General features: G+C 41.0%; 1 protein-coding gene across 9 annotated transcripts in view; it reads left to right on the top strand.

The window, feature by feature from the left end:
* The window catches only part of HDX (highly divergent homeobox), a 51,938-nt gene extending 26,081 nt beyond the window's left edge, over positions 1-25,857 (top strand). For 6 of the 9 annotated variants that reach the window (XM_080991259.1, XM_080991256.1, XM_080991257.1 and 3 more), the window contains 6 exons: positions 31-177; positions 6,852-7,059; positions 9,982-10,061; positions 10,341-10,418; positions 16,094-16,216; positions 17,794-25,857. In XM_080991259.1, coding sequence (XP_080847385.1) covers positions 31-177; positions 6,852-7,059; positions 9,982-10,061; positions 10,341-10,418; positions 16,094-16,216; positions 17,794-17,919 — 762 coding nt within the window. In that variant the 3' untranslated portion in view covers positions 17,920-25,857. The remainder of the gene's footprint in view (positions 1-30; positions 178-6,851; positions 7,060-9,981; positions 10,062-10,340; positions 10,419-16,093; positions 16,217-17,793) is intronic. The other 3 variants (XM_080991258.1, XM_080991261.1, XM_080991255.1) reach the window with 2 other exon arrangements.
* Positions 25,858-26,219: the final 362 nt, after the last annotated feature.

Below are 26,219 nucleotides of genomic sequence, written 5' to 3'. Positions count from 1 at the left end.
AAAACAATAAAGTGTGTGCTTGATTTACAGCTACAAGACCGTACACAATTCAGTGACCGGGATTTAGCTACCCTTAAGAGATACTGGGACAGGGGCATGACGAGCCTTGGTGCAATTTGCAGAGAGAAAATTGAAGCAGTCGCTGCGGAGTTAAATGTTGACTGTGAAATAGTACGGGTAAGAACCTCCAGTCCTCCCGTTTCTGGTTGCAGAAAATAGCCTAGATGAAAGCTTTTTTAAAAAATTACATGAGGTAGACTGAAATAGACTGCACGTGTTACATAATGAATGGCCACGTTAGGAAGTGCTCTCTTGCTCTGTTTCCTGTCTATTTATAGTTAAAATCCCTCAGGTGAGACTTTTATCAATTGGCAGCACGAGCTGCATGTTTGACAGTCCAGTTGGACTGGGATTTTAAAACAAGCAAAGGCTTTCTGCGGAACTGAAAAGGAATAACTTGTGCAGTTAGTCAAAATATAAAAGCTCCTTGTGAAGGAGAAGGGAGCTGAGTTTTATTTTTATTTTTTGCAAGGGAGCAATACAGTTCTGTGTTGGGAGCTGAGTATGTTATGTTATATTATGTTATTTTGCTAAGGGAGCAACACAGTTCTGTGTTGGGAGTAATCCTTTGCATGTTTCTGGTCCTATGTTCATTGTCACTCACCTTGGGAGTTGTGAAAGACCTCTGCTTGGTACCCTGACTGGTCCAACAGTGAGCTTAATGGCTGAGTAGAAATCAGAATCAAAATCTTCCCCAGTTCTACTTCAACACCCTAACCACTTTAACTTCTTGTCTCACAGTGATGATGATGATGATGATGATGATGATACTCACTATTATCTTTAAAATAACAAATTGGTGAAAATTACCTAAAGCAGATAGAAGCATTTCCCCTGAAATATATATGTTTGCATATATATTTCCAAACAACATTAATATTCAGGAATTTATGTATTCTGTGTCCTTTCTCTGCCCACCCCGTCTTCCCCGAAAACTAAAGCAGGAAACCCCAGATTTTGTTCCCAAAATTAAGTATTCAGAGCAGGTAAACGTGTTTTGCAGTGTTTCGTTCTGCGTTGTTGAAATTTCAAAAGAGGGAAAATACTTTGGGAAATATTAGCATATCCTAAAGGTGTGTAGGGAGGAGCATACAGTGGTACCTCAAGTTACATACGCTTCAGGTTACATATGCTTCAGGTTACAGACTCCGCTAACCCAGAAATAGTTCCTCGGGTTAAGAACTTTGCTTCAGGATGAGAACAGAAATCGTGCTCCGGCGGCGCGGCGGCAGCAGGAGGCGCCATTAGCTAAAGTGGTGCTTCAGGTTAAGAACAGCTTCAGGTTGAGAACGGACCTCCGGAACGAATTAAGTACTTCACCCAAGGTACCACTGTATTAGGTAACAGCCTGGTCTAACTCAGTGAAGTAGAGATAACTGATATCCAGGCCTACTTAGCCCACTGCACTCAGTGGGACTTATATGTCAGTGTTTATTTTAGAAATTTCTGCCCTTCTTTCCTTCCACTAGGGGAACTCAGAGCACACAAGAGGATGGAGATACAGGCAAGCAACGTTTTAGGCGCAACAGATATGTGCGCAATTGCGCACACACGCACAGTGCCGAACCTGGAAGTGACCTGGAAACATAAGACGTCACTAAAAGGGCGGAACAGGAGTGGGGTAGGGGCAGGTTGTGGGCTGAATGAGGTGAGAGCGGGATGGAATGGGGTGTTTCAATTGCACACGATTTCATGCAAGTGCACAGTGACCCAGAACCCAGAATGCCTGTACATGTAATCCATGCAATATCAAGCAGCATGATAAAGTGTTACAAGAAAATCAGCAGGCAGAACAGATGTTCAGTAGCTTCTCTCTAAAGGCCTGTAAAGAGCCAGGTTTTCACCAGGTGCCAGAAGGCATGGAGTGACAGCCTCCATAGGGCAGGCAGTGCCACAACTGAAAATGTGTTGCTCCTCTTTCTCAACTGATGAACCTCAGTTGGAGGAGAGACGTGAAGTAGGACCTCAGATGTTGAACCAAGTGTAGGAGAGGCACCTGTGGGTGAAGGTGGTTCTTAGGATACTTTAAATTGTGTAACTTCAATGTAATTGGTTTACAGGTGGCTAGATGTGGAAAAAAAGGAGTGGTAGATAGTGCTGAAATTCGATCTCCTGACCACTGGGAAACTTAGTTTCTCTTTGGTTAGTGATTCCTTATGCAGAACTATTAACGCCAAATTTGCCTGTCTTCTGAACCTCCAAAAATGATAGCAAAGACCCACACACCCCTTAATCAGTGATTATGTTTCAGCTAGCGGTTTGCATGTGTGAAACAACTGACGCAGGTCAAACACTGCAAAAGTGATTTTTGGTCTTGTAACACTTGCAGTCTCTACAGTGAGTTGGAAGTTGTCGAATCAGCACTTTGGAAAATGCTGCAGATTCTAGGTACTAACCAATGTTCTAATGATTAGCAAGAAGATGGTGCCTAGCTGGGAATAGTGGTTAACAGAAATTGAGGACAGAAAATTTGCAAAGGCAAAGGTGGTAGCTCCTGGCCTGTGAACCTAGTTAGACTCACCTTCTGGCTTACGAGGCCATTTCAGCTAAGGTTCACCTGCCTACCATGTGGGTGTGGGGCAAATAAAGATACGTTGGCTTGGGGTGGTGTGGGAGACATAAGGATCTGGCCCATTTAACCATTAAGAAACTTTTCAGGGAAAAATAAATTGCTGTTCTGCTACAAAGTTGATTATGTTGCCAGAGCAGCAGTTGTCAAAAGATGTTGTCTGCTGACCACTTTAACTGGTGTCCTTACAGGGCAAGGTGTAGGGGGTCCTTGGCAAAGTGTCTGGCTGGCAGACTTAGCTGCTAATGCCTGGCAGCAGCATACCAGGCAATGCTGGGTGGCTCCTGCTGATATCTGGGAGCTGCTGCTGTTAATTCCCCGCAGTATTTCAAAGTGACATTATGCTAAACTTCAGACCTTCACTGTAAAGCACCCAGTATTTTTCAGGAAAGGGTAGAAAGAGCATGCATCAGTGGTAGGGCCTGCCAGGGACTGGCATCTCAGCAGCTAACATATAATAGAATCATAGGATTGTAGAGTTGGAATGGATCCTGAAGGTCATCTAGTCCAAGCCCCTGCAATGCAGGAATCTCAACTAGATCATACATGACAGATGGACATCCAACTTTTGCTTAAACACATCAAAGGAAATACAGTCCACCACTTCTTGTGGAAGTCTGTTCTACTGTCTTAACAGCTCTTACTGCCAGAAAGTTCTTCCTGATGTTTAGCTGGGATCTCCTCTTTCATAACTTGAAGCTAGTGGTTCAGGTCTTACCCTCCAAAGCAAAAGAAAACAAGCTGGCTCCATCTTCTATGCAGGAGTCCTTGAGATATTATAGGATGGCTATCATGTCTCCTCTTGGTCTCCTCTTTACCAGGCTAAACGCATGCAGTCCTCTCAATCGTTCCTCATAAGGTTTAGTTTCCAGACCCTTGATCATCTTGGTTGCCCTCCTCTGCACACATTCCCTCTTGTCAATATCCTTCTTAAATTGTGGTGCTCAAGACTGGACACAGGACTCCAGATGTGATCTGGACACTATACTTTTTTTTAAATGCAGCCTTCTTTTTAGCTGCTACATCTTTTGATTCGTTAAGTATGTGGTCTGCCCTATATCGTTTTCAGGTGTACTACTGGCAATCCAGGTGGTTCTCATCTTATATTTCTGCAGCTGGTTCTTCCTGCCTAAGTGTAGAACCTGAAATTTCCTCCATTGAAATTCTCTCTCTTTAGTTTTTAAAGTTTTAAGCCGTTATTTCCAATCTGTTGAGGTCATCTGGAATCTCAATTCTGTCTTCCACAGCATAGGCTACCTCTCCCAGTTTCGTGTCATTTGCACATTTGATGAGCATCCCCTCAATTACTTCATCCAAGTCTTTTATAAAGATGTCGAACAACGGACCCAGAACAGAACCCCACGGCACCCCTCTTGTCACTTTTTTCCAGGATCAAAAGGAACCGTTAGTGAGCACTCTTTGGGTTTGGTTAGTCAGCCAATTACAAATCCATCTAACTGTTACGTCGTCCAGTCCATATTTTACCATCTTTTCTTCAAAAATATCATGGGGGACTTTGTCAAAAGCCTTACTGAAATCCAGATACACTATGTCCACAGAATTCCCCTGATCCACCAAGCTTGTAACTATCAAAAAAAGAAATGTGATTCATCTTCCAAGATACCCCTTGCAGACCTGGAAGGTTACTTCAGCTTCATGGAAACTATGCTATAATAACTAATGTGCTTTAGAGGGCTGAGGACGGTGACCTGAAAAGCAACTATGATGTAGGAATGTGGTAGCCAACATACAGGAGCCTTATGTGATCTGGCCAGATTCTCAGCTGACTTGCAGAAGCATCACATGGATAGATCTAGGGTCTAGGCAGGGTGGTGAGGATGGTAGGGCAGAAAAGAGACAGTAGTTAATGAGCCATTTGGCCCCAACAAGAGCTCCAGAGTTAGGCATTGTTAGGCTAGGGTGGAAATAGCAGTGCAGTTACTAGGCTCCCATTCTGAAGCCCTTTGCTGCACAGCTATCTAGGAAGGAGGCAAGATTTTTCTGGACAGAGAATTTCTAACCAACTGTTTCAGCCATAGTGAATTTGTGAGAAAAGAGACACGATGTCAGTTCTTTTTTTTTTCTGCCTCTTGATACCTAAATTCTACATACTTTCCTCCCCAGGACTAAGGTGCTTGTTTAGCAATGTTTTATTTGTAGTTCACTACCCCCACCACTTCCTTTTCATTCTGCAAGAGCTCAATTAAACATTGCCATAATGGAAATACTATCTTTTCAAAAAGACTAAGTAGGTCTCTGGCCAGTTCAGTTTAATTTAATCAACAATTAATTCAAGCATACTGGGTTTTGTTCTGTTTTGTTTTAAGAACATACAAAACAACTTTGATTTGTTGAAGCTGTTGACTTTCCAGCTAAAGGAGCAATTCATGAGCCCTTGTGTTTTTGACTTAGTATTTCACTGATCTGTTGAGGGTGCAGTAATGCCTCATCATAGTCCACCATTTCTAAAAGTGGAAACACCACTAAATAAAGCATAGTTTTTAAGTTGTTGGTCTACTGAGGTTAAATATTTAAAAGAGAGCAGGTGCTCTATATTTTTATTAGAGCCATTCTGTCATGCAAGAAAAGAGCAAGGAGATTGTGAGAGGAAGAACTTTTAGACATACAACTCCCCCACTTGCAGTGCCCCGGTTCTGTACCATGAGATGCAGCTGTGTATGTTGATTGGCTGTAACCATGCAGAGGATTGGCCATCTCATGGAAACATTTTGATGAGGTCTATATCAGTGACCATCTAAGTGGCTGGCAAGCAACCAACAAGGACACAATAGTATTCAAATGATGTTATATACTCCCCAAAAGCCCCCCAAGAGGGGTCTTTATAAGAGATGGGGTGAAGGACCAAGCAAGCACCCAGGGAAAGAGAGTTCCAAAGCCTAGATGTGGTTTTCAGAAAGACCTTATCCCACATATTCGCCAGCCTTACTTTATAAGAACATAAGAAGAGCCTATTGTATCAAGCTAATGGCCAATATTGTCCAGCATCATCTTCTCACAGTGGCCAGCTGATGCCTATGGACCAACCCAGTCCTCACGCAGGACCCAAGCACAAGATTACTTTCTCCTACCATGGTTTCCAGCAACTGATATTCAGAAGCATTACTACCTCCAACTGTGGAGAAAGATAATAGCCATCATAGCTATTGATTGCCATGAATTTGTCAAATTATTTTCTAAAGCCGTATAGGTTGGTGGCTGTCACTGTGGGAGTGAGTTCCATACTTTATATGTATCTTGTGAAGAAGTACTTTCTTTTATCTTTCACAAATCTTCCAACATTTAGCTTCATTGGATGTCCATAAGTTTGAATGTTACAAGTGATGGAAAAAAGCTTTTCTCTGTCCTCTCTCTCCATGCCAGGCACTATTTTATAAACTTCTATCACTTGCCTCTCTTACTTGCCTTTTCTCTAAAAGGTCCCAACTCTGCAGCCTTTCCTCATAGGGGAGTTGCTCCATCTCCTTGATTATTTTGGTTGCCCTTTTCTGAACTTTTTCCATCTCTGCATTATCATTTTTGAGCATATCAGATAACAGGGGCATGGATCCAGGACCTCAGCTGAAGATCTATCAGAGCATGTAGGCTCCTGTGGAAGGAGGCAGTCCTTAAGACGAATGTGGAATTTGAGGCCCTCTAGATTATGTTGGCTTGAAATGCCATCAGTCCCAGGCAGCATAGCCAATGGTCAGGGATGATGGAAATTGTATCCCACCAACCGGAAGGCTATCAGTTCCCCACTCCTGTTAAAATATCCTATTTCCAGGCTGCTTAGGGCTTTAAAGGTCAATATCTGCACTTCAAATTGGGCCCAGAAGTAAATGGGGAGCCAGTAGAGTTGACACCACACTAGGGTCATATGCTCCAGTTCGGACTCTTGCTGCTGCTTGTATCTTTGGGGAACCTCTGCCTGTTCTTTAGTGCCAGGAAAACAGTAGGCAGACTGTTTCCAGTTGCTTTATGCAGGGAAATTGTGGTCTCCTAGACTTGGAGATCTCAGGGCTTTCCTCCTTTCCTCCTCCAACTTCTGAATCAATTATAACTTCTTTTAGTATATTTTTTATTGATTTTTTTATTTAAAAAAGCTACAAAGAAATACAGTAGCGTGCATACAGAAGTAACATTTCCATTAACACAAAGTTATACTATTATACAGAATTAGTTACAACTTCTGATGTTCTCCATGTCTGCTTCTCATTACAAGACTTGGATTGGGAATCGAAGACGAAAATATCGTCTAATGGGAATTGAAGTCCTCCCTCCTCTAGGTGGCCCTGCTCTTTTCCCCAATCAATCTGATTCCAGCAGTAGATCAATAACCATTCCAGAAGATGATGCTTCGACAGATGTTGGAGATGATAATGACAGGAATGATGAAGTTTCAATATGTTTATCAGAAGGAAGCTCACAAGGTATTCAAACTTGTCACTAGTATTATATTGTTATTTCTGTTCAATCTTATCCTAATAGTCTGAATGTTGCCTGAATGTTGCCTCCCTTTATCCCAAAGCTACTCCCAGGAAGTAACTAGCATTTGGATCCTAAATGCATTTACTTGGGGCTAAATCTAAATATGTTCAGGATTACAAAGTTTTCCTTTAGCCCTGGGAAATCCTCAAAAGATAAGGAAGCAGCCTTATAAAATGTCAGACCATTGGCCCCCCACCTACCTCATTGGCTATGTTTACTGGCAGCAGCTCTCCAGAGTTTCAGATAGGGTCTTTCCCAGTCCCACCTGGAGATGCCCGGGATTGAACTTGGGACCTTTTGCACACAACGCAAATGGCATACCTTGTAGTAGTCAGTTGGGCGGTGAAGGCAGGGTGGTGTTGCGCACCTGACTTGCAGATAGCAAGCACTGCTGCTGCTTGCTGTGTGGGGGATGGATGAGGCGTAGAGAGCCTGTTGTTCGGTGGGGATGATGGCAGAAGTGTTGGATTGACTTCACTGCTTGCATGTGCTGCATTCAGCTCCCCTTGCCGTGCTCCTGCCTCAGTGATGCTTGCCATTCGGAAGCCAAGTGCAAAATGGCTCCTCGCCTTTGCTTACACCTCTGACTGCTACTGGGCATACCACTGAGCTATAACACTTTGCCAACTGAAAACACAGCTGAAAGTTAGAAGTGGAGAAGGCAGGATTTGCTAGAAGAAAACATGCGCTCAGTTGAAATGAGGCTCATATTGCATGTGGAAGTGCCATTGTACACATTCACAAAAACCACATGTCGAGTGAGAGCTGGATCTTCGAGTCACAGTGAATGCGGTTTGTCCCTCAGGGTCAGAGAGGATTGTTCAGGCACCTCTCTGGATTGAATACATTGTTGTTGCCATGAGGATGTAGGATAAAGCTAGCTGCTTGGTAGCTTCTGTGCATCCTCGTTAGTTTGTTCCAGATTTTTGAGGGTGTGATTAAGAATGGTAACTGCCAGTGCTTTTTTTCTGGGTTCCTCAAGGGTACACAGTACTGGAACCTTTTTTTCTAGAAGAAAAGCACTGGTAACTGCAGCGTGGTTTGTGTAGCTGGCTTTCCCCCATCCCACCTCAAGAAATTAGTTCGACTCAAGGAAGAGGCATCAAAGTGTCTGCCACATGGGAAGATGTCTAGAAAATGTCTACCTCTTCTAGCCCCATCCCTAGTGTGGAAACCAGTCCCAGTCAGGGTGGTGATCAGTATCAGTATTTTTGAACATCTCCCATTAATCAGTTGAGCAACAGGCAGGGCCAGCTGTGTAACAGGTTTGCTGGCCTTTCAGGAGGAAAGGGGTATGACAGTGACCCCTTAACAAAAAGACAGTTCCTTGCCCAAGTGAAATGGCAACTGTAATTCAAACTTGACTACATAGAAGGTGGAAGAGCCACAACAGCAAAGATTTTGATGCAGTGTTACAAAACGGAAGAACCAACAACATAGTTAGGAGTGAACTTGCAGTTGCACATTTCACTAGCTTTACAAGTTCAGCTAATTGCTCCTGGTGTTTCTGACTAGAGCAAACCAACAAAGACTTTGGCTTTTGAACTTCCAAAAAAAATAAAATAAAAAATAGACACATTTGCAGATTTGTATGCCAGGCTTGATCTTATCGTTTTGTTTGAACAACTTGCTGAGAAAATGGCCAAAAAACCCGAGAACTGTTGGGAGCAAACTTGTGATGGGTTTGTCAGAATTTCAATTATAAAAAGAATAAGATACCAACATAGAAGGAAGCAACTCCTCCAACAGGACAGTAGAGAAATAGTCAGAACATTCTGCAATTCAAGTGAAAAGCTGCCTTAATATTAATTGGGTCTGGCACTCTGACACTTATGAGATGGAACTGCCAGGGCGAGGCAGGAAGAAGATGATTGTAATCAATACCCCACACAGCTGCAGGGTAAATACAGAATTTCTTAAGACCAGAATAAAAAGAGGCTTGGTTATTTTACACACACACACACACACACACGCGCGCGCGCACACACACACACACACACACACACACACAGCTCAAAACTTGTTCAATCAGAGGAGAACTGCTGGCCCATGGGCCAAATGTGGACCTCCAGGCCTTACTGTCAGGCCCTTGGAACTCTCTCTAGGCCACAACCGTGCGATCCCTGCACAAAGCTCAAGTATTCTTACCTTGCCATAATGTGTCTGTTAACTCTAATATGCCTGAAATATGTGTATGTATAGAAATCTTCATGTGACTGGAGTGTAGCCCACTGTAAATATGCCCACTGCCCTGCCCCTTTTACCTCTGACCCCGTCCATACCTGGCACACAGCCCTGGAAGGTTGTCCATGGCAGAATACAGCCCTTGAGTTGAAAAAGATTCCCCACCCCTAACTTAAAGAGACACCAATGGGACTCTAGGACATACAATGGATCTGCCATTCAGTATTCACTGTTTTAGCTGTCTTGTGTACTTGAATTTTGGTGGGACTTGGCTACTGTTTTGGATTGAGTAATGTGCTTTGATGCAGATAATCCTTAAAAAGATATTTGTTTACCATCCCATGGTGATGGCATAGTGATCCTTATAGCTGGACTATAGATTGTAAGATTATTACAGTTTCTAACAATATTAGCTTCAGAATATGACCACTTAATAGTCCAGAACCTCTATGTTAACTAAAGGTTATTTCTTCTGACTGTGTAAATTAATAGGCAGCAGAGGTTGTATTTGGAAAACGGATCATTACTATAAGCTTCCAGGTTGAATTCAGTGCTGGAAAAAAGTATGGTGTGTGTGAAATGGGCAGTTTTTTTTTCCTCTCTGTAAGGTGTGAATTACATAACACCTTATGAATTCAGGAACTTATTCTAGAAACACATATTTTGTTTCATTTCTGTAGAAGAACAAAGTGAAGTTCTTCAGAATGAAGACACTGGCCACGGAAGAGAAGACCAGGCTACTCTAACTGACACTAATGGGGTACGGATGTTTCCTAAAACTTAATAGTTTGATTAAATCCAGTTACTCGGATGGGCTGATGTATGAAGGGCCACAGTTTTTTCCATTGTTTTTCTGGTAGGTTCTATATTCCAGGCTCTTTTATGCAAATGCAGAAACTATGATGTGCACAGAGTCACACATCCTGAAAACCTCTAAATTGGTTAAAAACAACCAAAAAGATGCAGGGGCATCTGATGTTCTAATCGTATGTCAGTACCTTTTTGATTTCAAAATGAAAAGCACCATTTGCCTTTTCAGACAATACAAATCATAGACGATGAAGAAGATGGTATGATAAGTGAAATAGAACAATTGAATTGTCTTCTGGAATTCAAAGTAAGTAACTCCTGTAGAAAACAGCTAACATTTGTATACAAATAGAAAGGTGATTAATCAGCTTAAACCCAAAGTGCGGGCTTTGTTCAAGGAATCGAAATAAGAGCCTGAAAGGACAGAATTAGTTTGGAAGAAATTCAAAAGAAGCAAAGAAAGACACAAGACATCAAATGTTTACTTAAAAAATCAAACTCTTAAATGATACCAGTTGTTTTTTTTTACAAAATATTGAAAGCCCAACATTCTTCAGTTGACGGCAGCTTTCTTTGGGGCAACTGAAAAAACTAACATAGGAATTGATGAGCCAACTAAAATACAGTTGATTATAAACTTATATTATAAACTTATTTTAAACTTTATTTATCATAAACCTAGGCACTATATGGAACAACCTATTTTTAATGCATCCAATGTCAGAGTAGACCCATTGGAATTAATGGACATGACTAACTTAACATTTACTCTGAGTAGGACACAACCCATTATACATGGGACATTCTGCAAAATGAAAACTAATCTATTTTCATTTTTGCCTTAACGCTGATGGGCTGGTAACGGAAGGGAGAGAGATAAGGAATTTATTTCAGTCACACAATACAACAATTCTGCTGTTCCGTTATTACCAAACTGTGTGACCCATTAACCTTTTGAGGCAACCCATTTCTGCTTAATGTCTCTATCCTAAAACGTACAGTGTGCAGGAACTTGAGGGTGGGTGAGTGATGAGGAAGGGGAATATTGCCAACTAAAACAGTTCAATGTCATGAAGGATGCATTGAAGTTTGAGGATATTATTGCATGCTCGCAGGCAGATGGCGCAAGACCCAATGTTTAGGAAGAAGCTGCTGATTGCTTTGAAGACAGACGGCTGTTCCAATTTCAGCAGCTTGCAGATTACAGCTGAACATTTGCTTTTGATGCTATATGAGCAAAAGCAGTTGGAAACCGTGACAACTGTTTTTTGCCAAAATTGCAAAAGGTTACATGTGTACATAAGAATTGGAGGTGGCTTACTTTCAATTCAGACGCCCTCGAACAAATTTCAGTTGGTGTTAGAATAAAATATGTATTTTTTACTAGAACTTTGCCTACACTGAAATGAGTAATGTCTTTAAAGCACACACAATGTGTGCATAATTGATGTCCATGCATTAATTTCTGGACTCTGCCTTCAGGATAAGAGCAGTGCTGAATGAATGAATGTGTGTGTATGTGGTAATGACCTTTTCTTAATGTCACTTGTCACAATACTGAATGTCTTGTTGTGACAGTGTGTCCTACAAAACCCTGTTTGTTGATTTTTTGAATTACGTTTTGACATGTGGGCTTCTTGGCCACATAGTCCATTTGCATAAATATGCATGTTTACTTTCATAGGTTCCCCACAAGCTTTTTTAGCCAGTAAGAAATTGGATAAGCTTTTTAACACCCCCCAAGCTTTCTGTGGACCCCAAAGACAGCTGTTTTGAAAGCCACTTTGTACTGCCTGTTTTCCTCAGTTAAGGGGCCAGTTGTCCAGTGGTGGTTTATCGCTGCCGCCAGCCCACCCTTCTCTTTTTTAAACAAAAACAAAAAACAAAATATATTTAACTTGTGAAGCTATTGCTGTTTGCTTTACTGCTAAATGAAAACTAGCAAACACCTATGCTAACTGGAGTCTGTTTGATCTCCAGCAGCTTCTTAAACTAGGGTAAGGAAAACAATTTGCCTTTCCCCCAATTTTTTTGTGGTTATACCATTTCAAGAGCTCTGGAGTAGGGTTTTCTGGTTTTGTAAAATAAAAAAATAAATAAAAATCAGCATATTCCCTATAAAGCTCTGTAGGGGTTAAAACTGCAACACTGATTCATTATTTGCTGTTTCTGTTTTTAAAATGTGCTAATACTGTTGGGGTACACTGGACCCCCTCCCATTATTTAGGATGAACTCAGTATTTCATTAGGGCATTTTTTTGCTTTCTGATTTGTCTTTGTCTCCCCCCCCCCCCCCGGCCTCTGGGCTTCCTCATAGCCCAGAGAGAAATTTCAGTTAGCATACCAGGTCTAATGAGCCCTATTAGCTTTTTAAAATTCAATGCCAATATTTTAAAGTTTCTAATCTGGAGTCACTTTGAAATTGATGATTAACTTTATTTCCAGTTAGGACTTCAAAAAGAATTCATTGGAACCCCTACAGCAGATAATGTTTTTTTAAAAAGTTGTTTGACAGTTTTGATTCTTAAAATAAGTATAAATAAATATTTTATTACAGTAAAATAACATTTATTGTAATAAAAGTTATGGACTGCAGCATCCCTCAAGCCTTCAAAGGTGCCTTACAGTGCTTAGGCAAACCTCTAATAGTTAAAGGCCATGAGCTGAAATAGCTCTTTCAATTCAGAGCAATATGTTTCCAGTGGTTTCCCCACTGGAATGAACTCAGCATATCAAGTAAAACTTAAGCGTTTTTCAGAATTTGTTTTGCCCATTCCTGTTGTCTGCCCTGCAAGGCAACTACCGAATGGGATCTGGTGTTGCAGCCGTGCATATTTGTGATGTTAGAAGTCATACTGTGGTTACGCTTCGCATGAATCAGATGTGCCCTGGAACAGGATGAGTGTTTTTATTTGTTGTTGAAAAGGCTAGAGTAATGGCTACAATGAAGGACTTAAGATATTTCTATCCATTTCATTTAGGACTGTGAACCACCAACAACTGTTTTTTGCACAAGTTCAGTATTGCTGCATTGTGTGCTAGTAGTTAATCAGAAATGAAAGTGCTAAGTTCATAAGGGATAGCTTAGTTGATAGAGCATGAGGCTCTTAATCTCAGAGTTTGGGGTTTCGAGCCCCACATTGGGCGAAATATTCCTGCATTGCAGGAGGTTAGACTATAGATGACCCTTGTGGTCCTTTCTGACACTACAGTTCTGTGATTCTGAAGTCCTCAACCCAGAGCAAACCACAGTATGCCATTTCAGGATGCTGACTTGCTTGGCACCACTAGTTAAAAGGTGGCTGAGGTAACAGCTGTTTGCAGGCATCTGTAGGACTGGGCTATGAGGGTAGTTAACACCATCCTTTATTTGAACTTGAAAAAGTCATTGCCTTTCAAACATAAGGATAACAAGCATCAGGCTTGTAACCTTCAGAATATTCTTAACACAATGCAAAATTAATACATGAAATCCACCGCAACATTGATAGCCACTCATGTAGGTGGCTTTAAAAGGAGAGCTCATGGAGACTAGGTCTGTCATCAGGTATTTGTTCTGGTGTCTTAAAAAAAGTTTTATTGAATTTTTTGTCAAAGACAAAGCAATGAATAATTGTGGAATAAAATAACAACAGCAAACCAATTACCAAATTACAGTCTTTCTTCACTGAATATCGTATGGTATTTAAATACTCCAACCATAGCAAAGAATGAGAAGCTGGAGGGATGTGGGAAGATCCCTCCTTGTCAATATATTGTCTGATGTCTGTATGGAACCCCCGTATTCATGGGATGTCTGCCACTGAATCAGAATGCTGTACAGAAACCTGTCCTCCAGCTTGATGAAAGTTTTCATCCCCTGTGAAAGGGGCTCCTGTTTTTCTGCCTCTTGGGAAATTTAGGATTTCTTTATAATTTCAATATCTACAGCATTGAACTTACTTTATTGCTGCAAGGTGTCATGGATAGTATATGTGTATGTTCCCCTTTCATTAAATAATTCTGCAGCCTCTCCAGTTGCCTGAAAAAGCCCTGTGGGAGAAGTTAACCTCATGACATATTTACATTGCAGCATGGGACGCCAAGAAGGCATCCATTGCTTTCATTTTTAAGGGAAGTTCTTCCTTTTGGTATTAAAAACTAACTCCACACTGATTTATTTAAAAAGTAAAAAGACTTCATTTAAAAACAGAACAGTGAACAGCTGTCAGGTAGACAGTAGGCAGCCTCCCCAGCTTCATGTACTTACAGGAAAGCAAACTGAGAACATTATGGGACTTTCATAAAATGCAGTCACCCAGGAAGGTTGAAGAATGCATACAGATCATCAAAGAGATGACCCATAGATGGGAAGAAGGGAACTCAGACCACCACTTGGACACCATAAAAGTAAAGACAACAAAAACCCTCCACCTGACACATAAAAATTTTTCACTGACATTTTCTGTCCTCTTTAATAATATTCAAATGCAATTTCATCAATCATTAGTTGATAGAGAATTGTCAAAAAAGTGCAGGAGACATTTTTTGGCATAATACCACTGAATGCCATTTGCTTGGTGTGTGTGTGTGTGTGTGTGTGTGTGCGTGCGCGTGTTTCAGGTCCTGATTATGGGCATCTTACTAGCCACTGTGGAAAACCTTTGGTGAGAATGTTCTTAAGGGTATTAATCAGATGTCCTGCAACTACTTGGCTGTATGTGTAAACAAGACAAATGTATGCTCTTGACATACTTTACTTGTCCAGATTTGATCTGTTCTTTGTTTTAAAATGTTCCCTTTTTATATTTCCCCCCTGTTGTTGTATTAAATGAGGAATGTAACAATCAATCCTTTCATAGCCCAGTGCTGAACTTCCCCCTGTCACACGACTGCTCTGCCCTCAAAATATATTTGCTCAGAAAGTACACTGTGGAGTTCTAATTTGCAAGTCATCCTCACAAATGAGGAAAGGGAAATCATTCATGCTTGCTGAAATGTTTTTCTGCTTGCTGTCTTTCTTCACACCTTTTATTTAGGAAAGCTCACATCTTTTAAAGGGGGGAGGGGAGAGCCCTGATCAAGCCCTCTTAAGAGGAATCACAGTGGATACCTGTGCAATATTTCTAGTGGTGTACTCACAGCAGTGTTTGTTGAATGAGCCTTATGGAATGTGAGGTGGTGGAAGCACTGCAGGCTAATCTGTTTGCAGGCTAATGAAAAGGGGAAATGGAAATTTGCAGGGAGCAAAAAGGGCCATCAGCTTAGCTTCTCCTCACTCCTCTGGACTTGCTGGAGCTCCCATCACCATTCCCTAGTGTGAGGCCATTCACACTTCTAGTTGTAAAAGTTGCAGTTATCATGGAGTGCAGGGCAGTGTCTGACCTGGTGGTGACTTTACCCCCACAGTCTATTGGTTCTTGCTGGCTTGAGGCTCTGAATGCTGCTGCCCCTCAATCACTAGTCTTCTCCTTGAGTGGGCTGTATCTGCTTCTTGCCAGTCTTGCTGCTCTTGCCTCTCCTCCAGGGCCTGATTGGTGCCATCTTGGTACCAATCCCGAGGGATCTTTCTCCTCTCCACTCATGGGTGGTAACCTGTTCCCAACTTACCTGAACAGGGTTTTGGAACCTGAACACAAGCAGACCTGATTAGACTAGACACTTTGGTAGCCTCAGGTAGAGAATATCTGTTAAGCATTCTCTCTCTAAATTTTGCCCATTGTTGATACTGTTCCAAGCATACTTTGAAATTTTGAAGTAGAACGTCATTCAGCTATTACCATGTATTTGCAACATAATCTCTTTTTTAAAAAAACCAAACAAACAGCTAGGGGTTTTATTCATATCAATCTGACTTGGAACTGAATAGCCTGGGTTAGTCCTTTAATTTCAGTGAGTCTGCTCTGCATATGATTAACAAAGGGAATAATTTGGTTCATTGTACTCCGAAGATGATCTTTGGGGTTGTGCATATATATGTAATTTCCCCCCCTCTCCGCTTAGACCCAGGAAGTAAGGTTCGCTGAAGAAGACCTGGAGCATGAAAAAAAGAAATATGTTGAGCTACAGGCTTTCACTCGGCGTTTGATACTTGCTGTCAAAATGGATGATAAAGAACAGCAGCAGGTAAGACGAAAGTGTAAACAGCCGAGAAGATCTTATGTTATAGAGGTGTGCAGCGACCACAAATTTTGCCTTGTATCTCTAGCACTTGGAAGCAGTCCAGTCTTCTTCAGATCCACCCTGTGCCATTCTGATTTAATTTTTTGTTTGAGTCTGAATCTGATCCGTAAATATGAATCTCATTTTTGTTCCCATTGACTAATTGAGAGCCCACAAACCTCTATACTGGGTTTTTTCTTTTCACATAGATGGATGAAATTTGCAGACAAGAGAGCATATCCAGAGTGAATTACGCTTGCAAAATTTCAGGCAGATCCATGCCAGGCTTTTTATGCAAGGAATTGTTGAACTCACTTTCTTTTTTCTTTCCTACCAGAATTGGGTACAAGTTTCAGGCATGATCACCCCTGCTGAGTAAATGAAGCCTGCCAAATATCAGAAAGATAGGTGCAGTGGTTCTCCCACATGGGCAAACTTTATTGGTTGGGGTAGGAAATAGAAATTGTTATAAAAAGCTATAAATGTAACTCTCTTTCTAACTTCTCCTCCCTAGCTGAATACTCTCAGGGAAGAAAAGAGAGGGAGAGCAATAATTTTTAATTGTTTGTTATGAAAAATATTTTCTAGTCAGGCAGGCTAAACCTAAGCATTCTGATAAGGGTTCATTTCAAAGGAACTGTGGTACCTTGGTTTTCGAAAAGCTTAGTTCTCAGAACATTTTGGCTTCCGGATGCCGCAAACCTGTAAGTGACTGTTACGGTTTGCCAACTATTTTAGGAAGCCAAACATCCGACAGGGCTTCCACAACCAATCAGAAGCTCCTGCAGCCAGTCAGAAGCCATGTTTTGGTTTCCGAATGTTTTGGAAGTCGAACGGACTTCCGGTACGGATTCCGTTCAACTTCCAAGGTACGACTATACGGTTATTTAGAAATAAGCTCCACCAACAGAACTAAATTATTTTCAAATAAGCATGCCATGAGCATGTTTAAGGCAAGGCTCTTTGTTGCCTTTGCTGCAAACAGCACTTGCCAGAACGCACCAGAACTCAGTTCCAGCACCTCTCTGGTGAGCCCCATTGCCATTCTAAGAGAACAAGGGAGCTGTTTGGCACCTCTTTTTCTAGAAAAATAGAAATAGAAAAATGGCTGCAGGAGATTAGTACATCTACCCCTCTAAAAACATTTTTAGATAGCAAAGCCTGCATGATCTAATTGAATTATATTTCTAACACAATTAAAGTACCTAATTGTTAAGAGACTTATTTAATAAATTTATACCACAGTATTTGGGCAGCTTACATTAGCCATTGAAAACAACTAATGAGGCCCTGCAAGAAAACTTAGCAGTGTGCAGTTCTCTTGTTTAAGGTTTCATCCAGCAGTTGCTCTGTAGAATGGTAGCACTATGAAGCAGTTGCTGAGATCTCCTTTCTCTCTGCCAAGGAGTGTTGCTTTCCTTGTTTCCCCTCCAAGGAGTTGGGTCAAATACGAACTACGGTGCAGGAAAGTAACCAGGACTGCTACTCCACCAGAAGCTGTTGCAGCTTCTCATTTATTTATATTTTGTATTCTAATTCAGGCACTTCTGGCAGACTTGCCTCCAGATTTAGAAGAGATGGATTTCAATCATTCATTTCCGGAACCTGATGATACCTCGTTCAGCTTGTCGTCTTCATCGGAGAAAAACACCTCGGACAGTTTGTGATCTTTGATGCAATGCAATGTACTTGCCTAATCTGTATGTTTTGAACAAATTGCATTTTGTTGGCCAGTACCCTTGAATATGAAGGTGGGGGGTAGGGGTGGAGGTGGGGAGACTAGCAGCCTCGTTAACTGGGGGAGGTAGGTGGTAGCCACAAATTCAGAATTTTGTTTTTGTTTTTTTATTTTGGTGAATGTGAAAGCTACTTGAGAAAAATACACTATGGTTCTAGCATCTATTCCTTGGTTATTGTACCTTTTTATTCATTACTGACCTCCTTCGGTAACAAAGCCCTCCTCTGAGCAGTGCAATAAGTAAAATGGAGAAAAAGTTGTGAATTATGCTAACAATTCAACCATACTTCCCTAATCTAGCCCACTAGTTCTGTTCAATGCCTTCGCTCCCTTGCCCCTCCTCAGGTAGGATAGCAGGTCACTGGAGATTAAGGCCTTCAGGAGATCAGTGAATAAAAGTTGGGCCCTCACTAAAACGGCGATGGTGATTCCGAACAAGGGTTCAAGCTAAAGAAGCTTGCAATTGTACCTAACAGCAAATCATTGCTTCTTCTCTCATCTCCACCTTTCTCCAATGCCTGAAAAATTATTGGAAGAGTAAAGCTAGCTATCTTAATTGATTTCAGTAAATTATGTTGTGCATAGTGGCAGATGGAAATCCTGAACAAAAATAGTTGGCTTTTTTTTTTTTAAAGGAATGCCCAAATGCTGGGAAAAGCAACAATTTCCAGTAGCCCCAAGACTCTCTTCCATTGTACATAGTGAGAGTGTGTGGCAATAACACTGGAGAAGTCACAAAGGAACAGCATGTACACAGATCCAAAATTTACATTTGACTTCTGTAGCTTATTTATATGACCAAGCCTCAGCTGAAGGCTGCCCAAAAGATGCTTTTGTAGTTCACAGGGGAGCCTTCTCCTTGGCTGAGACTGAGAATCAACAGACAGAGCTTGGGAACTTGAGGACTGAGAGAACTGTTGATAAATGATGTTCCCAATGGAAGTACTCCCTGGCATTGCTATTTGGAACAGCTGCTCAATTCAAATATGAGTTAGCCTAGATCCCCCCCCCCCCCATATCAACAACAACAACAACACTGACTTGTGAATTGGCTGTGGCATACAGACCAGCAACTTAAAAACACTTTTAATATGTTCCTGACTTGGAAGTCATTTATTTCAACTTGTTAGGCAAATACGAGCTCATGCAGAACTGAGCTCGATGACAAATGCATTTTAGTCACCCGTATCTGTTGCGTGGGTCGAAATCTTGATGTGCATCAAGTGTTCAAAATAATGAGTTTTGAGATACCCAACACACACACGTCACTATTTTCCTCAGCTCTTAGGACTGAGTTTGTTTAACCACTTCAAGATTTTTTATCTACAGTTGCATATGTTAGATCTTTAATTGGATGTTGAAAGTGTTAGATACTTTTTCCCCCTATTGCCAAGAAAGATGTATGGTTTGCTCTTTGGGATGCCATTTCTCTTTTAAAAAGACACGTTTTATTATTTCTCTGATTCAGTAACAAAACTTGGTGTGAAAGAGCTGTTATCCTACTCCCAAAGTAACCTTGCACATCATTGATAGCCTCCTTCACTCTGTCCATCACAGCCTCAACGTGTAGCTCTGCTCCCTCCCTCCCTTTCAACTGCTTTGGTCCTTGCTTGAAATGGCAAAGGGAAACAGCTTAAATAGAAAAACAACTCTCCCCCCCCCCCCCCCCATATCAAGAAGACAATTTTAGTGGCAAAGAGAGAAGAGGTGTTACAACTTGACTTTTTATCCAAGGGCAATTGCTCTGTGTCCCAAGGTGGGGAGGCAAATGACTAATTGCCTCTCTGTATGATAGTTCTAATCGACGTGGCTATGATCACAGATGTTTTTACTGCGCACTAAAAATATATAGGATACTGTTCTGCACCCAAGAATTCAAAATTCCTTGCCAAAAAAGGATGTATTCCTTGGACCTGTATGATATATCCTGATTTCTCTTATTTGATACAGTTCTGTTATTTTTGCTATTTTTCTGCATCACTCTGATTTGCTTCATTCTGAGGAGGGGCAGGGAAGTATTCAGGACATTGAAGCCCCTACCCCCACTTCCCCATGCCCATTGGAAACCTCATTCAGCCATCCCTCCGGGTTCTGTGATTTCAGGAGGCATTACCCACACAGTGTTTTTAGCACAGCTTTGTTTGCAGCAATAAGGGCTAGAAACCTGCTGCTTAAAAATGAAAGTTGAGATTCTCAGGAAGCTTTTAAATCTCTTCCCAAGGCCATGTTGTATATCTCCCCACCCCCACCCCTTGCATTCTCCTGTAATCATGTCACAGGCATAACTTATGCTGTGAGGAGTAAAATCCACCAGAAAAGTACTTTCAATTAAAAAAGAAATGAAGAGAGTGGGAGTGATAGGGAAGAGGCAGAAGTGTAGCGGGTAGCAATGTGGAAGAGGGAGGCAGTTAGAGAAGGAGGATGTTTGGACAATAATGGGGAAAAGGAAATGGGAGAAGCAGTACAGCAGGCACATATTGCCGAACCCTGCAGTTATTTTGTGTCATGCAAGTCAAAGTCCTTTCAGAGAGCACAGATTTTGATTGTGTGCCATTAGATATTGTGGAAAGGATCTATACAAGACCTAATGGACCTGCACAGTACCTTGATGCTGGAAACCTTTTTCTTCCACTTACTTTAGTTTAGCACAAATGCACTGCTCGCTATAGCTATTGGGTTGTATCTGACTAAGTCATACTTGGAACAGAGCCATTGCCATTAATGGCCCTCAAAAGCCATTTATTTCAATGGGTCTGCTCTGAGTATGGATAACATTGGTTTACAACCTGTTGAGTGTTGGCAGTTAATTGCTTTTTTCTGCCCTAGCTTTCTATTGGTCATTGTAGAATGCAAGTGAATGGATGTGAGTAGAAAGGCAAGGCATATCTCTGAAGAACCCATAATTTGCTAACCTTTCAATGAAAAATTTAGTTTTCTGTACTTTTGACTACCTCCCACTTAGGTGCCCAGGTTTCCCCAAGTGGACTCACATTTTACTTGGCTAGAAGTAAAATGTGAGAACTTGAATACTGCTTAGGCACGTCCCTTGTGATTGTCCTGGAAAGTCCTGCATCGATTTTTATTGTTTTATCAATCATTTATTGATGCACTTCCCTTATGCTAGGGAACGCTCTTCCTTCCCTCAAGAACCCTTGACAGTAAGACATTTGTTCCAGTTTTACACGCACAACACAGCCAGTGTGTTTAAGGGCTTGGTTGGGATTTGAATATAACTCTGCAAGACTTTAATTTTAACATCTTGGGGGCCTTGTTTGCATATTCTTGTGCACTTCTTGATGTCATGGAATCTTAGAGTTGGAAGGTACCCAAGGGTCATCGGGTCCAACCCCCTGCAATGCAGGAATTTCAGCAGCTGAAATGTATGACCTGACTTAGCCCAAAAATGTATTTTATATGGATGTGACTGAGCCGCAATAGCTGTTTGATAGTCTTGCAATCTTCAAGTGATGCAGATATGCATTTTTATTTATTTCTATTTATTTTATTTATTTAACTGTCTGTGCCAGCCTTCTACACTCAGGTTAGTTTGCAGCGGATCATAAGCCTGTTCAAATTTGTTAGCCTGTATATTTAGTAGAGCAGGCATTATGGGGAGAGTCTGTGGCCCTCTAGATGCTGCTGGACTCCAGCTCTCATCCGCCCGGCCTTGCCTCTGCCAATGGTCCAGGGGCAGGATGGGAGTTGTAGTCCAGTTAACTCTTGGAGGGCTGTAAGTTCCCTGCACCACATCCATCAGGTTCGATCCGGGACTTGTCTTTTTACTAGAACCTTTAACATGAACCCAGGTGATCAGACACAAGGGAAATCAGGACTCCCTTTTAACAATTCTATAAAATGGAATTTTGGTGGAATCGGCTTGTGTAGGGCACTTGCAGCTGCTGAAATTTTCTTTTCTGTACAGCTGCAGGAGTGGCTGGCACACTCTCTCTTTGCCTCTCTCTCAATCTCTCTCTTTAAAAAACCCAGAATTGTAACATTCTGGCTGTGCCACCTGCATCCTATTTCGATCTGAGTTTGGCCCACTTTTTAGATCCATGCATTATGTGAAGACTAATCCACAAAGACATGCTATTCTGTACCCACTTAACCTGGGAGTAAGTTGGGGAGCTAACTTCTGTGTACGGTACCTTTTCTACCTTGGTGATGTCCCCCATGTGCAAGAACCCAATGACTTTACCACACTAACCAACGTATTTCATCCAGATGGTATTTATATGAGGGTTGAGTTGCGTACACTATTACAACTACTGGAATAGTCTTTGATATTTGGCATTGTATTACATGATTTCACAGAGAAGGTATTAATGTTTGATTTTCATTGGAGAACCATTGGGAAAATCCTCCCCTGCCCATGAATTAATGTTAACTATGGATGGATGGGGTATAAATTTAAATCCTGATTTATTTGGATGACTATAGCAAGAATAGTTTGGACAAATCAGCACATGCTAGTTTAATGCCTCCTAGCTGCGCCTGGAATGTAGAACAGTTTAATGCATTAAAACAACAACAACCCAGTACTTAAGCAAACCACATGCCATTTTTTACATGCTACCTCTGCAAGATGACATCGCTTAGAGGCCATGCCAGACTATAATGTGACATTCCCCACCCTGTGGCAATAAGTGACTTGCAGCCAATGGTCACTTCCTTACACACACCAGCCTGCTTTTTTGAACATTGCCTATATCTGGGGTGGCTGACCTAAGACTCCCAACTCCCTCCATCCTCAGCCAGCATGTTCAAGGATTAGGGGTGATGGGAGGTGGAATCCAGCAGCATTTGGAGGGCCACAGGTTGGCCAACTGGCCAGGTAACTGCTGTTACAGATTTGAACTATTTTTTCTTCTGCTAATATGGTTAGCACTATGACGGTAATTGATGGCTGATTTGATAGGCAGGTGTGTGTGTGTGTGTGTGTGTGTGTGTGTGTGTGTGTGTGTTAACCACCGTGAAATATTACTGTATTGTTAAGGCAAAGCACTGCTGGGAATGTTTCCATTGAGGTGAACAGAATTGTACAAGCTCCCCCCAGCATTGTGCCTCAAAGCTGCAACAGATATGCTAAATAAGCTGGTAGCTGCAGGTATTTCTCAAATCTCCATCTTTCTCTTGGAGTAGCTGTTCCAGTGTTTGTTGCAGGTGGCTGGAGTTAATTCTACACTATCGATGAGACCGAACTCTACCTTCTGTAATTATCCAGCTCTTCCTGCTACTTTCCCCATAGAAACCTCTTAGTTGGAGAGGCCAATTGGTTTGGAAACAGGTAAAAAGCAACTTCTTCCTCCATAGTCGCCTCCCTTGCCATGTAGAGGAGTTTTCTTCAGTTGAAGAGTATTTCCTCTTGTTAAATGCTCCCTTTTTCTAGCCTGTACAATAGGCTCCGTCTACCTCTTGGGCCCAAACTAGCCCACCCTCAGCACTGGCTGTGCCTCACCCAACATTCCTGTAGCTTTTTTAAAAAAAAGCCAAGAGGGCACAGAATAGTTTAAAATCCAGTGTGGTTCTACCAGAACTCACTGACACTTTATGAAGAACACAGAAAGCCTCTGCCCACCCATGTCAATGTGTAGGTTGGAGCTTAATTTGTTGTCAAAGGTAGCATATGTGATATAAAAGTGACTTGTTAAAAAAGAAAAAAAGGGTTTGCAATTTTTAAAATGACTCTCATCTACTTTTCCTCTGCATAAAATTCATAGGTATTCATAGAGCAGCCTCCTAAAATAGTGCATTTAGTTCTCTTCCCCACCTAGAACTTTTGGAGGAGTTAGATCAGGTGTTTAAAAAGAACTGACCAGTTGAATGAATTAATGATATTTTCTAAGCAAGAGAGGGAGCATGATGTACCCTCCATTTGCTGGACTGTATTATGGTTTTGGCCTTTTATCTGGCTGCGCTTGAAAATGAAGTGCTTATGATCAACTATGATCCCAGTATGTCAGAGTCACCAAGACAATTGAGAAAAAGGTGGGTGTTCTTCGGGCTTGTTGAAATCAACGAGACATCCCATGGTGAGGTCCTTAAGACTTTGGTTTTAAGTTGATTTCATTGGGACTCGGACATTGCAAAGGTTGTCTTTTATCTATAGCAGGAAACATTGAACTAATGCCAAGGTTTGAGGTTGGTTTTAAAGGAGCACAATTCAGATACACCTATATCCAACATCCTGTAACACAATAACATGTGTTGGCAAATGTGTCACTGTGGCACTGGCAGAGAGTGCGTGGAATCTGCTGACTGAACATTTGCTTGGAAGAGACACATCTGTGCAGAAATGAAAGTCTGCTCTGCCCTCCTCACCGCTGCCCCCAGCATGGAAGGCAGGCAGCAAAGCTTTGAAGTAACTAAAGGAGCAGGAGTCAGCAATTCGCTGTGCTTCCCAGCTGTTGAAAATGCTTTTTTTCCTGGGGTAAGGAGATCAAGGGAAAGAGATTCAAGTATTAGCTCCTTGCCCTTTCAGCTCCTTGTGTTGTTGTAATCTTGCCGCCAGAGGACTATCTCCTGCTTATGCATATAGTACATGGAAAGCAGGAGACTGCAGCTGAAAGAAAGATAATGTCATTTTTATATGAGTTGGTGAATATTCAAATGCAAAACCGCTCACGTCCTTTCCCTACCCCGCTGTCTGTTATTAACTTAGTTATATGCAAAACAAATTTGGGATATTTTTTTTAATGAAAAAATGAGCATACTGTATAACTGTTTAGTGCGAACAATCTTCACTCTGTTCATTGTTAAGCTGCTAGCAGCTATGGAGGTGGTCCCAGCACAAAATGGTCAATGCATTCTCAGTACGTAAGCTACCCTTGTAAAGCTTCCAATTTCTTTTTCTTTTGTTTGCTGTAATAACACTTGACTTCAATTTATCTTGAAAGCTTCTGATGGTTTTTCTGTATTTTGTGTTGTGCAAATATATATATATATATATATATATATATATATATATATACTATTAAAATGTGCCAACGAAGTTGAAGTGAATATATCTTTAACATAACGTCCGTTGGGCCAGTTTGGGTAAGTTTTGTAAATTTAGTGTGATTTCAAAACTGAATTTCTCTTATGAAACTCAGTATTTGTATTGCAATTTTATGACATGTAAATGGTATGTGTAGCAAGAAGAATTATGACAGATATTTAACTTGAGTACCTCCACTGCAACCCAGGACATAAGATCTTGGTTTATTGAAAGATGGATTCCATCCATTTGTATTGATCTTGTTTTTGTGTGTATATATATATAAGGATATTTATAATCTTGTATTAACAAAATCCATCACACAACAAAGGTTATTTCATTCATTAGAAACCTACTCAGCTATTTTTATATAAACTGTTGGTTGCTGCCTTAACTTTTTTGTGAAAATTTGTGCCATAGAATTTTTAACTTATCAACAGATAGTTTACCAAGTTTGATTTGGTCCATACTTTAAAATAAAATATGAATATTTCAGTTATTGAATAGTTTTTAAGTCACCTATTTTGGTTAAAGATTGTTTTTCTAATGTATCCGTTCTGTATAACTGCATCTTGTTTTCCTTTTTCTTACTATGTTTTTCCTTTTTAAAGTTAATGCATCCACACTGAAATGCACGCTTTTTAATAATTCCAGAAATGGTCACTGTTTTTTTGTTTCCTAAGTTTTCTGGATATAGTTTCACAAAACTTTAATTAATAAATTGAATTTGTTTGTTACAAACTTGTATCTATTAAGTCAAATTGGTTAGCATAAAGGGCTAACTGTCTTTGCTACCTTTTGTCTATTACACTTAAGGATATTTTTCTATATCTACCAAGTATGAAAGACTGAAGAAATTCAATAAAGGCTAAGTGATTCGTTTTCCTACATGAAGTTTTCAGTTTCTATATTCTCAATCATTGGCCTTGTATGAGTTCATCACGAAGTAAAATCTGAATCTCACATTTTTGAACTCTGTCATCATAGGAGTAGGAGGAATAGTGATAAATTGTGAAGATGGTGATATTTATATAAAGTACTACCCACCAAGTAGTGAACTTATGTGTTGAAGTAGTGGTGTAGGGTTTTCACCTCTTATGTTAATGTTCATTCTTGACCATATATTCCAGGGTGCTTACCCCAATCTTAGTGAGGTCGAGATTGGTTTTGTTTTGTTTTGTGGGGGATGGAGGAGTTTGTGCTGGGGATGATGTTGGAAACAAACTAATCACTTCTTTAAATCAGATATC

This window comes from Podarcis pityusensis, assembly GCF_964106645.2.
Source record: "Podarcis pityusensis genome assembly, chromosome: Z".
NCBI classification, from domain to species: Eukaryota; Metazoa; Chordata; class Lepidosauria; order Squamata; family Lacertidae; genus Podarcis; species Podarcis pityusensis.
Note: the sequence above shows the minus strand (reverse complement) of the source record. Positions and strands in the feature narration are given on the sequence as shown.